The sequence below is a fragment of the Corvus cornix genome, chromosome 13 (assembly GCF_000738735.6).
Source record: "Corvus cornix cornix isolate S_Up_H32 chromosome 13, ASM73873v5, whole genome shotgun sequence".
In the NCBI taxonomy this organism is placed as follows: Eukaryota; Metazoa; Chordata; class Aves; order Passeriformes; family Corvidae; genus Corvus; species Corvus cornix.
Genome location: NC_046343.1, coordinates 2,037,031 through 2,051,267, shown reverse-complemented (window position 1 = coordinate 2,051,267; position 14,237 = coordinate 2,037,031). Strand labels below are relative to the sequence as shown.

Sequence of the window (14,237 nt, the reverse complement as noted above, 5' to 3'; positions counted from 1 at the left end):
TCCGAGCACTGTGGGGACCAGGTCCGAGCCCCGGGGGGCAGAACCGTGTGCCCATGTCCGAGCCAAGGGGAGCGGAGCTGTGTCCCCGGTGCCCAGGTCCGAGCTCCGCGGGAGGCAGGAGCGGGGCCGGGTCCGGGTCCCGGGGGATGGAGCTGTGTCCGGGGCCGAGCTCCAGGGAACTGGAGCCGTGTCCGGATCCGAGTCCCGGGGGATGGAGCTGTGTCCGGGGCCGAGCTCCTTCAGGGAACCGGGGCCGTGTCCGGGTCCGAGTCCCGGGGGACGGAGCGGCGTCCGCAGCCGAGCTCCAGGGAGCTGGAGCTGTGTGTCCAGGCCCGATCCCTGGGACACTGGAGCCGTGTCCGGGCCCGAGCTCCAGGGAACCGGGGCCGTGTCCGGTCCTAGTCCCGGGGGCGGTGCCGTGTGTCCAGGTCGGAATCTCAGGGGACAGGAGACGTGGCCGGAGCCAAACCCGGGGTCCCGGCCCCTTGCGGCCGGAGCCGAGTTCCGGGGTCCCGGAGCCGCGTGTGCGGCGGCGGGCGGAGCATCCCCTCATCCCCCTCATCCCCCTCATCCCCTCATCCCCTCGCCCCTCAGCGCGGCCCCGCCCGCCGCTCCGCAGGGCCGTGTGGGAGCTGTAGTTCCGCGGTGACGCGGGCGCATCGCCGCCGCCGCCTCCTCCGCCGCTCCCGGCCGGCGCCGTGCGGGGCCATGGCCGCCCGCTCCCTGAGGCGCCTCGGGGCCCTGCTGCCTGCGGGCGGCAAGGCTGGCACAGGCAGGTACGTGGGGCGGGCTGGGTGGGATGGCACGGCACGGCACGGCACGGTACGGGGGGACAGGGGTGGCCCGGAGCCGCGGGGGGGTCGGGGACAGACGTGGCAGCGCCGCGGGGCCGGGCCCGGGCGGGCGCCGCGCCGGCGGCGGGAGCGGATCTAGACCCGGACCCCAAGCACGACCCTGATGCGGATCTGGAGCCCGAGCCGAACCCGCAGCCAGACCCCGACCCGCACCCTGCCGGTGCCCATCATCCCCCGCCGGTGCCCATCTCACCCCCCAAAACGCCACGCTGCCGTTCTCCGCTCCTCAAAACGCCCTGGAGCAGAAATAACCCCCGATAACCAAGCTCTTTTGCCGGAAAAGTGATTTTTTTGGGGGGCTTAAATTATGTTCATTATTAAGGCAAAGCGTTTCCGCGCTCGGTAAGTCACGTTGGGAGGTGGTTTCCTGCCGCTGTGGGTGGGTTCTTGTGTCTCGGCCGGCTGAACCATTTATTCATTAATTACGGGTTTAATGTGCTCCTCGGGTTTTGTTTTTGGTGGTGAGGCAGCACATGTGCTATCAGCGTGTTTTGGGTGGTCGCAGGAAGAGAATCCACTTAATTGTGTCAATATTTAGACAGAAAAACAGTGTCCACTCATGCTTTTTTACGTCACGGAGTATGCCTTAGAAAAGAGAAATCCATAAAGATGCTTTGGTTACTTGAGTGAAGTATGGACAGGTAAAAAGAAAAAAAGCCAAAATGCATGGTAATTATTTTTTTTGTCTAGATGAGAAACACCACCAAAAGACTCTTTAAATGTAATATAATAAATCTGCAGCACGTAATAGAGGGAGCTGTGTTTGGGACTAAGTGTAAAGATGCATGTCAGGAAATTCTCCCTCTTATATGCATGAAGACTGCTTTGCCCCTCTAAAAAAAGGTGCAACGACTGTGAAGTAGGTGAGTGATGAAGCTGAGCAGGTTTCCATCTTGAAGGATCAGCAGGACCTGCTGTTGGTGTGGAACGCTTCATTGTACACAAATTTTCAGCCTGGGTCACCATCAACGGGAACAGCTCCATGAGCAAGGCAGGGCTGGTGGGGTCCAGGCTCCCATCCCAGGGATTCCATACCCTGGACTGGCTTAATCTGGGAGCCCCCTGCCCAATTTGCAGCCATCCTGTGTGGAGGTGCAATGCACAGTCCTGTTCTCCAGCTTCATTGAGGAGGAATCCTCATGGTGTTAAGAGATCACAGAATATCCTGAGCTGCAAAGGGACCCACAGGGATCATCAATCCAGCTCCTGTCCCGGAACAGAACACCCCAGAAATCCCGCCTTGTGCCTCAGAGTGTTGTCCAAATGCTCCTGCAACCCTGGCATGGCCCCCCCGCATCTTTCACCGTCTTTGTGTCCCTTCTTTGTCCCTCCTTCAGGTTTTTCTTACATTGTGGCAGCCAAAACTGCCCCCAGTACTCGAGGTGAGGCCACCCCAGTGCAGAGCAGAGCGGGACAATCCCCTCTTTCCACTGCATTATCTCTGGAGTCACTCCCTGATGAAACAGCACGAAGGAATTGGGAGTAATTAGATTTCCTTCCAAAGCAGGCTCATCAGAGCTGAAACCAGGGCAGATGTTTCTGTGTGTCTCAGCACTCGAGTGCTTTGTCATGCTGATTTGGGAGGAGGAGGGAGTGTTCCAGGAGAGGTGGGGAAGGACTCTTGGGTTAGAGAGAGCTGATGGTCACTTTGGGATGGTCAGAGGGAGTGTTCCAGGAGAGGTGGGGAAGGACCCTTGGGTTAGAGAGAGCTGATGGTCACTTTGGGATGGTCGGGCGCTCCAGAAAGAGGTGATACCGTTGTATCCCTGACCAGAGACCCGTTCTCATCATTGAAATATTAATCTTGAAGGCCAATTGGCTTGAGCCATATGGCTGCAATCACCTCCTCTGCTATTTCTTATCTCTTTGGCTTTCTGTGACATCACTTTGTAAATCTTTCTGTAACACCAACTCGTGTAACCCCCTTCACACACCCAGCGACTTCCACGTGTCTGTCACTTCAGGATGTGTCAGCTTCCTCCCGTGGGATCCATGCCTATTTTTAGGGCAGCTGTGATCAAGCCAGTGTTTAGAAGATGGAGCCCAGTCAGTGGGACAGCCTGTAAATAGCTCCTGCCACTTGCAGGGGAGGATTCCTTTCATCCTGCAGGAAGGAGCAAATTGAGCGGCATTTTCAACCCTGCATGACAGACCTGAAGAATTCCCTGTGGAGTCAGGCTGCGGTTCCGATTTCTTGGCCACAACTTTTCCAGGCTGCACGTGGCACCCAGGGCATGTCCCTGCACGGGGGAGCGCTCTGGGGTTTGGGTTCACGGGCTGCAGAGAGAACTCCATGCAGGCAGCTCCCTGCTCCACGTAGGCAGCTCCCTGCAACTGGGACCGGCTCCTCCTTGCCCCTCTCCCACGCAAAACACACCCATCCCTGCACTGTAACCACTGGCAGGGGAAAATACCTCACCAACTTTGGCTTCTTGGGTGCAGAGGAGTTAACTGAGCTGCACAGCCTATTTTTAAATAGAGTTTCATCTCTGAGGGGCCCAGAGATTTCTCAGCTGTGTTTCGGGTTCTTTGGTGTGTCTGTAACGTGGCTGATTTCCATCCCTGCAGCTCTTGGAAATGAAATGTGAGATGATAAAGGACAAAGCTTGTAGCTGGTGATTGCCATGGATATTTTTAAGTGGAAAGAAAGCCTCACAGATTGATTTTTGAAGGCTTGGTGGAGGGGTCCTGCTCTGTCCTCCTCTCCAGTTTAATCTACTTTCTCTAACTTTGAAAAAGTGCTGTTAATCAGCACTTTTAATAAATAATAAAATGAATGTGACAGGAATGTTAAAAGTCATTTAAGATGGGGTCTTGTGCCCCAAACAGCAGCCAGGGATAAAATACAGAGGTTTTTTCCCCCTGTGTTGGCATTCCTGGAACCCAGATGGTTCTTTAAAGATTAGCCTGAGGAACATCCTATTCTAGAGCAAGTGTAGGTAGAAAAAGCACTTTCAGATTTGTATTATTTGGCATATATAATTTGTTGAAAAGGAATGGTTTGACATACAGGTGATGATTTAAGTACCCACTTAATAAAAACTGCAGATGCAAATGTCCTCAGGTGGGGAAAGGAGGTTTGTCATTAGTGCTGTGGGACATTTAGCAACCTGGTATTAGGGATTTAAATGAGGGAACACCTGGGCTGCTAAACACGGGGTGGGAGGAGATGCCTGGTGGTCTTTGGGCAGACACAGATCTCTTGAGCTGGGCTTTGAGGGTTGAGCCAGTCCTGAACCACTTCAGGGACACCTCCTCCCTGCCCCACATCTCGCATTTTTGGCTTCTCTTTGGTACTGGCACTTGCACTGATCTGATCTGTCAGCAAACCCGTTCAGGGACACAGAGAGAAAAGTCCTCTTGTTTTATAGGGTGCTTTTTCAGCTGGTTTAACTCCTTGAAATTGAATTCTGCTCAACTCCAGTACTGGAATAAAGGGGGCAAAACTGCTGAAGAGCACTGAGGCCTCATGGTGGACCCCAAAACAACCTCTGTGCACGTCTGTGACATTGAGCCTGAGCAATGCAGCCTTGCTAAAGAGTAAGAATGGTTCAGGCCTGGTAATGTGAACTCAGCTGAATCGATTCTGGGGTCTAAATTAAAGTCTCTGTGCAGTGTGGAATAGTTCTGTATAAACACAGGAGTGGAGTTGGTGCCAGCACAGGGATTTCTGGGCTGTGCTGCCTCTCACTGGGTAGATGTGCACTTAGTATATGGAAAACATTGCAGAGGGGGGATAGAAAACATTGCAGGAAGGGGGTGGTGAAAGCTTTGCTCAGAGGAAGAGCCCAGGTGTTCCCAAAAAAGGAGAATACACCTTTCCTTGTTAGGTGTGTACTGCAATATTTCCTGTATGGAGCCGGTTTGGAAGTAAATTGTGTTTTGTTCTGCAGATTCTTCCTGGTGTAAGGTGTGAGAGGGAGGTGTAGTAGGAGAGTGAAACAATCAGGGAATCACTGAATTGTTTAGGTTGGAAAAGACCAGGGAGGTGGTGGAAGTGTCCAAGGAATGACTGGATCTGGCACTCAGGGCTCTGGGCTGGGGGACAAGGTGGGGATTGGTAACAGGTTGGATTTGATGGTCTTGAAGGTGTTTCCCAACCTCAGTTATTCTGTGTTTCTGTGAAAATCTGACTCTTCTCAAGGTATGCCAAAGAAGTGGTGTAAAGCCTCTGTGTGCCACGTTAGTCTAAAATAAAGAGTTTTAAAACACCTCTTTGTGTTTCTATGCTGATTGTCTGTATTTTCTGGAAAGAGCTAAAATTGTGTTTAGAATCCTGTGTACTTTTTTTAAGAGAGCCTGCTTTTAATAACGACACTAATCTTGAATTCTTGTTGACCCTGAAGTTACTCAACTTTGTTTCTTTATTATTTTGTTTCTTTCTTTATTTTAGTTTGTATTTCAGAGGGTCCTCCTGTGCTTTCAGCACTGCAGCTCAGCAGAGAAGTACAGGAGACGAGTGTGGCCCAGAGGATCCCAGTGATGAGCCCAAGCACTCCCTCTCTGACTGTGCCTTGGAGCACAAAGCCATAAAATTGGAGGAGCAAGTCCGAGATTTAACTGTGAGTGTGCTGGTGGCATCAGGAGGGTGCCTTTGCTTCAGTCCCCTTGCCTTGGTCTGTCTTTCGGCCCTGGATTTTTCCCTAAATGCTGTGACACACACATAGCTCCAGAGCAGCTGTGCCCTGAGGGTGAGAGGGTGAAATTCCACCCTGCCTTCCCCAAAAACACCATCTGTCAGCAGGGCACTGATGGTATGATCCTGGCAGGAAAAGCTGGGTGTTGGAGCTGGTCACTTCTTTCACAGCCTTGTGGCAGTAGCTTCGTGCTGATTAGCATCACATATTGGCATGAAATCATGGAATATCCTGAGTTCCCACAGGGATCACCCAGTGCAGCTCCTGGCCCTGCCCAGACCCCCCAACAACCCCACCCTGGGCATTCCTGGCAGCGCTGTCCAAACGCTCCTGGAGCTCTGGCAGCCTCGGGGCCGTGCCCATTCCCTGGGGAGCCTGGGCAGTGCCCAGCACCCTCTGGGGGAAGAGCCTTTCCTGATATCCAACCTAAACCTCCCTGACCCAGCTCCAGCCATTCCCTGGGTGCTGTCCCTGTCCCAGAGAGCGGAGATTGGAGCTGCCCTCGGGAGGAGCTGCAGACCCCGAGGAGTCTCCCCTCAGTCTCCTCCAACCAAACAATCCCAGTGCCCTCAGCTGCTCCTCCATGGCCCCTCCATTCTCGTGCCCCTCCTTTGGACAGTCCTTAATATCTTTATGTCACACTGGATCCAGATTATCCAAGAAGGGAAGTCCTTTTAAGTGCCAGTGTGTGGTGGCAATCAGGTTCTATATTGAAGAGCTCACGTGACTGAGGAGGGGATTAAATCCCACTGTTCTGGGGATAATCACCCTGAGAATCCTGCACTGAGTGAGAAATCAGCTGCTCACAGAGCTGCCTGCTGGAGAAGGGAGGCTCTCAGCAGCAGCCTGGCAGTCAGTGTTTAGCTGAATTCAGTCATTCAGTGCCCAGAATATTTCTGGCCTTGACTTCTGCCCTTCTGAGGGAGTTGCAGTTTTTGGTTAATCCAGTAGGAGAAGGACTTTTCATTTGTATGAAAATGCAGGAGCCCAGCACAACCTTCTCTTTTTAAAGTGTTTCTGAGGGGTTTCCAGTGCCAGGAAAGGGGTTTTGCCTCCTGGTTTGAAGTGTCTTCTCTGTGGTTGCAGGAGCGATACCGGAAAGCTTTGGCAGATTCCGAGAATGTCCGGAGGAGAACACAGAAGTTTGTGGAAGATGCCAAACTCTTTGGTGAGCAGAAGAGCTGTGTTTGCTGCACTGGCCTGCCTGTCTGAGCAGAAATGCTGATCAGCAGCTTTTCTGTCCCCCTGAGCTGCCCTCCCTCATTCATTGCAAAGCTTGGTGGGATGTTTGGCTTGGACTCTTGATATCTGGGCTTAATCACTATTTTTTCTCCATATCCAGCTGTGTCCTGTCCTATCAGGTTTACCCACAGAATCCCAGAATTGTGACTATTTTTTTCTTTTTTAAATAGTCCCAGTGCAGCTGAGTTTAGTTCTGCTGACTTGGTTGAAAATCCAGGTTCTGCTGTGTGCTGAGGGTTGGCTCTGGCAGGGTGTATTTTATACTCAGCTGTGTCATCAGCTTGTGATCTCCTTTACTATATTAACAGCCTCTTCTGCTCCAGTTCATTGGAGGTAGATGCTGCCTGGGGCAGTAGTTGTCAATCTCTAGATTAGATGTTTAAAACTTCTAAAAGAAATATTTTAGCACCAGTGAAACGAGCTGGATTTGTAGCTTTGGCAGCAGAAGCAGGTGAAGGGGGAAGAAACTGCTGTTCAAGCACTGCACTGTGCCAGAACCATCTCTGAGAATGAAAAACTGTTTTTTCTCCATACTGCATGAATCTCAAGAGGTTTGTTGTCAGTTAATTCTAGCAGCCTTGAAATTAGAGCTGCTGTATTTGCTTACCTTCCACCTGTGGTGCTATAAAATGGCTGCTGAGTTTGGGCATCATCAACAACGGGATGATTGATTTTGAGAGGGGTTTTTTGAGCTCTTTGGATTTTATAGGTAGCATGCCTCACACATGAAGAAAAAATTAGCTCTTTATTAGAAATTGCTTACAGAGTGAGATCTGTAGATAAGAGGAAGATCTGAAAGGAGGCTGTAGCAAGGTGGGGTTGGTCTCTTTTCCCAATTAATGAGGGGTAAGACAAGAGGAAACAGCCTCAAGTTGTGCCAGGGGAGGTTTAGATTGGCTTTTAGGAGAAATGGCTTCACTGAGAGTGTTGCCAAGCACTGGCACAGGCTGCCCAGGGAAGAGGTGGGGTCACCATCCCTGGAGATGTTTAAAAGACTCGGTGACACGGTTTAGTGGTGGCCTTGGCAGTGCTGCCTTGATGATCTTAAAGGTCTTGAGCAGCCTAAATGACTCTGATTCCGTGAAATGAGTGGTAATTGCTGGGTTTCTGTCTGTTCCTTTGTTGCATCTCCTTCCTCTTCCTTTGTTCTGTGCCTGTTCACATGTAAAGCTGGAGACAGCACCTGACTATTGCCTCATTTTCTCTGTTTCCCTGATGTGTCATTCCAGTCAGGGAGTTATGATATTTGTGTAACTGAGGGACGCTGCTTTTCCTGGAATTTCTGCACTGTGCAAGAAACCACTTGTGGAAATGCAGCCAATCTAACCCCGTTTTTCTAATGACAAAAACTGCCTGGCTGTTCATGACCAACCCAAGCCCCATTTTGGTCCAGTCCCTCCACAGTGCTTTTAAGCTATGAATAAATTGGGGATTTTGTACTTTTGAATAGCCATGCATTGTTTTTGCTTCCCCCCATTGTGTTTGTTCCCTGTGGAATGGCATTCCTACGACAAAATTATGTCAGTGGGACTGGAGCAGGGGGTGTGGAGCAGAGTCCTGAATGACAAATCCAAGTTGCAAAAATCTGTTTGGAGTGACACATTAATGCTCTGCTCTGTCAGGAAGACCAAAAATATAAATGTTCTTGGTATAGATGTGCATTTCCTGCATATTCCTTCGTTTGGGGAGTCTTTAGATGACTCCTAGTGCTGAAGCTTTGGTTCCAGGAACCAGGAGACACCACCTGGTCTCGCTAAATTAAGTTCAAATCAATGAGCAGCTTTAAAGGTGCCTTCAAACCACTGTGACTTTGTGTCTGTCCTCGCTACTGGAGCTCTGGATGTTCTGTAAACTGTCCTTCACTTCCTTCCTTCAGGGATCCAGAGTTTCTGCAGGGACCTGGTGGAGGTAGCAGACATCCTGGAGAAGACAGCCGAGAGCGCCGCGGGCCAGGCAGAGCCCAGCGATCCCAACCCGACCCTGAAGAAGATCTACGAGGGCCTCTCTCTCATCGAGGCCAAGCTGCAGAGCGTCTTTGCCAAGCATGGCCTGCAGAAGATGAACCCTGTGGGTGGCAGGTACGACCCCTACGACCACGAGATCATCTGCCACGTGCCAGCCGAGGGCATGCAGCCAGGCACAGTGGCGCTGGTCACTCAGGACGGCTACAAACTGCACGGCCGCACCATCAGGCACGCGCTGGTTGGTGTCGCCGTGGAGGCGCAGGAGTGACGTGGCTTCACCTGCTCCACCTGGGACCTTCCTGAGCTGGGGACAGTCCCAGCTGCAGCTGCATGTATTTACTTATTTATTGAGCTGGGTTTGTATCGTGTGATGGCTTCGGGGTCGTGCGCGCGGCGGTGTCGCCGTTCGTTCTGAGGTACTTGTGTGTTTAATAATCCTGTCTGGAGTCCGTGGAGTAGTTGTAGGAGTCCTGCTGTTTGTCAGAAATTTGTGGCACTGTAGCCCCTTTCTCTGCTTATTTCTCCATGAAGGTATGTATGGGGAAGAGGGGAGATAGGGAGAGAAAGGGAAATTCTCTTCTTGTCTCCCTGTTCCATCTCTGAGGGAGACTCCTGCAGTGGCCTTCAGGAGAGGAGCTTCTCTGCCTCACTTTCCACAGCTGTATTAAGGGACTGTAATAATACTGACCTACCTCACAGGGATGTGGTGAGGCTTTTCCCGTGCAAAGCACTGGAAAAAGTCCAGAGGGATGAGTATTATTGTCACCTGGATTTGATGTCTTCCCTTGTCCCCAGACCCCTCGGATGGGGTGAAGATGATCACTTGAAATGACATTTAGGGGCAGCTTTTTCTTATGTTGCTTCAGGACAGCAATCTGGAATTCATGGAATCTCTGTCGTACTAGAGTTGAATAGAGATGAGGGTTTAAAAAGAATTCAGTTGTTAGGTCAGACTAATATTCCTTCTCCAGGTAAAATTCCAGCTTGACTCTTTGTTCCCAAAGGTAAAACAGGGAACGGTGATTTGTGGTGGAGCCAGAAAACTGTCCTCACATGTCTTAATCTCCAACCCAAATGTATATTTTAGAGGAGAGTAATTTCTCTTCCCTGGTGGGTATTTGTGCAGCTTTCAAGCATGATAAACTGTGTGCTCTTTGTTGCAGCTGCTGGCAAAATGGAGCTGTGCCCTTAAGCAGGAAATCTGGACTGTTCTATTTTCTCAGCTCTCCTGTAGAGATCCTCAGATTACACCAGCTTCCAGTCCACATTCTGATCCTACTTTCAATGGTCCTAGCAAATATGAAACCTTTTGGGTTTTGACGCAAGGAGAAAAATCTTCTCTGCTCCAAAGTCTCAAGTGCCCTTGAACCAATTTTAGCAGCAGTGAGAAGAAAGCAAGAGAAGCAGAAGGCTGAGGAAGTGAAAGCTGACCTCGAGCTGTCCTCCTGCTTGGAGGCATGTTGTTGTCACAGCACATATGTATTTCCCACTGGCCCTATTGCCTGGGAGTTCATTTGTCTCAGCTGAAAGGATGCAGTCACTGAGGAGGATCAGAATTTAACCCTTTGCAGAGCAGCAAGCAGTCAAATGACAGAAGAACAGACAAGCCACAAAACCAGGAATGGTTGTTTTTCAGGTTGTTTCTAACTGATTTGTTCATCCCTTCCTTTTTTACTTTCTGGAATTGGATCCATAACCTGACAAATGCACTTCCAAAAACGCATTACTTGGAGTGGATGCCATCGATGGTTTGGTAGAAAATTTATTCTTCTCCCATTCCTTTGCAGGCTTCAGCTGAAAAACCCTTTTGTGGTGGACTTCAAGATTACCACAGCCTTTAATACTGACAGTCTTTCACCTGGGGAGACTGTGTGCAGTCAGTGGGTTGTCATCCCAGAAATTTAGGGAATCTGCACCTTTCTCACCTGCCCCATGCAACCTTTTTTAGTGGCAGCTGTGGTGTGAGTCTGTAGTGGATCCTTTCTGGAGTGTGGGTTTCTGGTTCTGAGGGGGGTACTGGAGATTTCAGCCCTGAAACGGCGCTTCTGGCAGCTTTAGCTCATGGACAGACCTCTTGTTCCGTGCTCTTGTATTATTATCATGGTTTTGGAAGTTTCAGAGATAAACAGGACTTCCTATTGTTCTGCTGAGCAGGTCACCAGGGTACGCTGTTCCTCCAGAGAAGAATGGGTAAAATATGAAATGCGGCGCTACAAATCTTGCTGTTCTTCCTCAAAGGTGAGGAACCCATGTCCTCAGCTGGAAGGAACAGTGGGGTCTCTGCTGCCTCTTCAGCCCCTGCTGTATCAGCTGAGTCTTGCAGTGTGAGGGGAGAGCTGGAAACCAACTCTGAAAGTGAAACTTTAATTGTAAGGAACCGAACAGAAGCGCAGGATTTTACACAACAGACAGTTCTGTGTCACAGAGAGGCTGCAGCTGGGTGTGACCAGGAGCGATGGGATCCAAACCCTCTTTAAACTCACCCATGGAGCCACTGGACTGGCAGAAAAATGTTACAGCCACTCAGTCCAGCTTGGGTTTGCCAACTCTGCCTGTGTCCTCAGCCAGCAGTCACCCACTTCTGCCTTAAGGAAATACCCTAAAATGCACTCCCGACCTTCTGTCTGTACTGAGAGATGGTTTATTCAGCTTGTCTGTCTGGGGGCTGCGTTCACTGAGGCACTGCAGTGTGGCTGCAGCAAGGATCTGAGGGATCCAGTTCCTGTGCAGTCTTTCCCACCCTCACAGAGGCCCTGTCTAATTTGGGGCAAGTTCTTTTCCCGGTCAAACCTACGAAACTTCTGCAGGATCCTATCAGGTTTTATCATTCATGTGAAATGGACCCAGTGCTGAGAGACTCTTTCACAGATGTTACCAAAGAGATAAATCCTGTAGCTGTTGTTTGTCCCAGTTTCTGCTTCCTTTGAAAGGTGAAGTGAAAATGAAATAACCAAACCTGGATTCCATCACAGAATCCAGATTCCCCAGGCAAAATTTGATTCTCTTGCCTTTCAAGCACATTTAATGATGTCTTTTGTCCTGGATGAGATTGTGGAAGGGTGGATTGAATTTCTCCTTGGTTCTCACTACCTTTTCTGCCCTGTTTGTGTAACTCTTGCAGGGAGGGACTGACCCATGGTCACTTTATCCAATGACTATTTAATAAAACACAGGAATACATTAGCAGGGCAGGAATAGCAGAGGAGAGGACCTCATGTACCTTTTAGTTATTTCCACACCTGGACAAGTCTCCAGTGGCACTGTCATGAGCATGGCAAGATCTGAACTCTGACCAGGAGCAGTGCAGAATGAGATGAATGTTGCTTTGTGAACCTTAACTTCTCAGTGCTTCAGCAGCAGAGTTTCTGTTGGAAGAGCTGTGATCACTCAACAGCTCTTAGCAGTCCCTTAATTAAAAAAAAAAAAAAAAAGTATTTAAGTTTTATATTGTGAATAGTGTAGTATTTTTTTATTTTAAAACTCGAGATGTTTTGATATTTCTTGCAAAGTCAAACGAACAAAGTGTTGCTAATCTCCAAAAATCGAAGGCCATTTAGGTGGGGGGAAGATGCATATATATTGTATTTTTTGTGTGTTTCTGTGCTCTTTGTTTACCCAAAGGTTCTGGCTGTACAAAAGACAGAGATGTGTGGGAGCAGTGCAAGGAATTGACAACGACATTTGAGTGGATGTTGGAAAGGGCTGATTTCCTTTAGATGTCCAGATACTGCCCATTTGCTAATAAAACAGAAGAATTGCAGTGGCTTCTCTTGCCTTTTTTCCCTGCCCCAAACTGCTGCTCATTCCGACTCCAGCCAGCTGGGACTGCACACTGGAAGGTTTCTTGCTATTCCTGATCCCACTGTCTGTGAAAAGGACCAGAGCAGCACTTGGCTGAACATTTTATTGATGGTGCTTTAGGAGGACTCCCAGAAATGCACACACACAGAGTTGCTGCCGAGGATTCCTGCCCTGACAACCCACCCAGGTGTGTCAGTCCATGGTATTTCCACACCTTCTGCTGTGTCTGTTCCTGGATGACTGCATAGAGAAATGTTTTCTGCCAGCTTCTGGTGGTGTTGCTTCAGCAGAGCTCTGCCATCAGCTGAAATCTGGATATCTGAGTTTATTTTTGCTTGGCTTTGCTGCCCGTTTGCCCCTGCGTGTGCTGTGCTGCAGCCAGCGAATTGTGCAGCAGTGCAGTTAACGGTGGCTTCATTTACGGGCTGCATTCACACCCGTGGTACCCACAGGCAGGCTGTGATTTCAGGGATTTGTCAGAGAAAAGACGAGGCTTTCTCTGTAAGGGTGTGTTTGTAACAGACTTCATTCTCTGCAAAAATAGCTGGGCCTCCATTCCTGCTCTTGCCGTGCCAGTTGGTGCCTTGTGGGTGGGCCTTGTTCTCCCAGAGCTCTGGATGCCCCTGGGCGCTTCTCCCTGCAATAAAAAGCTTTTTCAAAAGACCATTTACAGATAGCCTTTATGGGGTGAGATCCATATTTCCGTGCTAAAGATCTGCCAGCAAAGCCAGCTATGGTGCCGGGATGATGTCCCATTGTGGGGGCTTTTCCTCATCCTGCTAAAATGCACGGGCATTTCTTGGTGTAACCACGCCAGGAAATCCTGCTGCTGCATTAGGCAATTTCTGGGGCTGCTGGTTTTCCTCTGCAGCAACAATGAGAGTTGGGAGTTCTCAAACCACCATCTGCAGAAAAGCCTTGGGGCTTGGGGCAGAGCATTTTGCTTATGGCAGGATATTCCAGAACTCCTGCAAGCAGGGAGGGGACTGGGAGCAGTGCTGACCTGCCTGGGAGCCCTGCTGTGTGCACAGCAGATTCCTTGTCGCCCACAGCCCTTGGGGAAATGAGGCTGGTTAAGTAAGAGCTTGTTAAAACCCGAGACGTGCTGCGAAGATATTTGTGTGCTGTGTTTTAAGCTGCTTGGGATCGTCATCTCCCCATCCCAGTGGGATCTGCCCATTGTGAGGGCGAGCTGAGCAAAGGTAATTTTTGTCTGTGCCCACCCCAAATATTCCCACTTGAGGTTCAGGGTTGTACGTGCTCCCCATGCAGGAAGGCTGAAGTGGCTCCTGGCTGGAGAAAGGAAGGGGCCTGTGCTCGTGTTGTGTTTCCCGGAGATAAAGTTCAAGTGGATGCGTTCTCAAACAAAATTCTGCCCCTTGGTAAGGAGCCAGCCCTGGGCTGGAGCAGGCTCTGGGTCTGTAATTACATGTCCAACCTGTTCGAGAGTTTTTGCTCAGCCTTTGCTCTCCTTTGTAATCCGAGTAGCACCGGGCTCCCGTGGGATGCCCTTGGCACAAACTGCTCGCTGTCAGGCACCTCGTTTTGCCCAGGGCAGAAAGTCCGAGGGAAAGCTTGAAAAGCCCGTGCTGCTGCATGAGGCAGGCAGGACCCAGCCTGCTCCGCTCAGCCGGGGACCGAGCTCTGTGAGCATCACCCGTGTGCGCACGGAGCACATGGAAAGCGTGCCCTGGCAGCACCAGCGGGAGCGCGGTGCTGCCGGGGCAGTTCCCGGCTCG

General features: G+C 50.4%; 1 protein-coding gene across 3 annotated transcripts; it reads left to right on the top strand.

The window, feature by feature from the left end:
• The first annotated feature begins 656 nt into the window (after positions 1 to 656).
• On the top strand, positions 657 to 12,457 carry GRPEL2 (GrpE like 2, mitochondrial). Of its 3 annotated transcripts, none has more exons than XM_039559710.1 (5): positions 657 to 776; positions 5,248 to 5,416; positions 6,578 to 6,659; positions 8,610 to 8,811; positions 9,861 to 12,457. In XM_039559710.1, exons 1-5 carry the CDS (start codon positions 709 to 711, stop codon positions 10,015 to 10,017), a joined length of 678 nt encoding a protein of 225 aa, XP_039415644.1. In that variant the 5' UTR covers positions 657 to 708; the 3' UTR covers positions 10,018 to 12,457. The 3 variants fall into 3 exon arrangements, with proteins under 3 accessions (XP_039415644.1, XP_039415645.1, XP_019141635.2); XM_019286090.3 differs by lacking the exon at positions 657 to 776 and adding an exon at positions 940 to 1,196; XM_039559711.1 differs by having other exon boundaries at positions 658 to 776; positions 8,610 to 9,953.
• Positions 12,458 to 14,237: the final 1,780 nt, after the last annotated feature.

Bases quoted from the DNA above. Each gene is read 5' to 3' on its own strand.
- GRPEL2 (XM_039559710.1), top strand. From the start codon at position 709: ATGGCCGCCCGCTCCCTGAGGCGCCTCGGGGCCCTGCTGCCTGCGGGC. The intron at 6,660-8,609 runs GTGAGCAGAAGA...TCCTTCCTTCAG, and splicing joins GGAAGATGCCAAACTCTTTG to GGATCCAGAGTTTCTGCAGG. The intron at 8,812-9,860 runs GTACGACCCCTA...TCTTTGTTGCAG, and splicing joins ATGAACCCTGTGGGTGGCAG to CTGCTGGCAAAATGGAGCTG.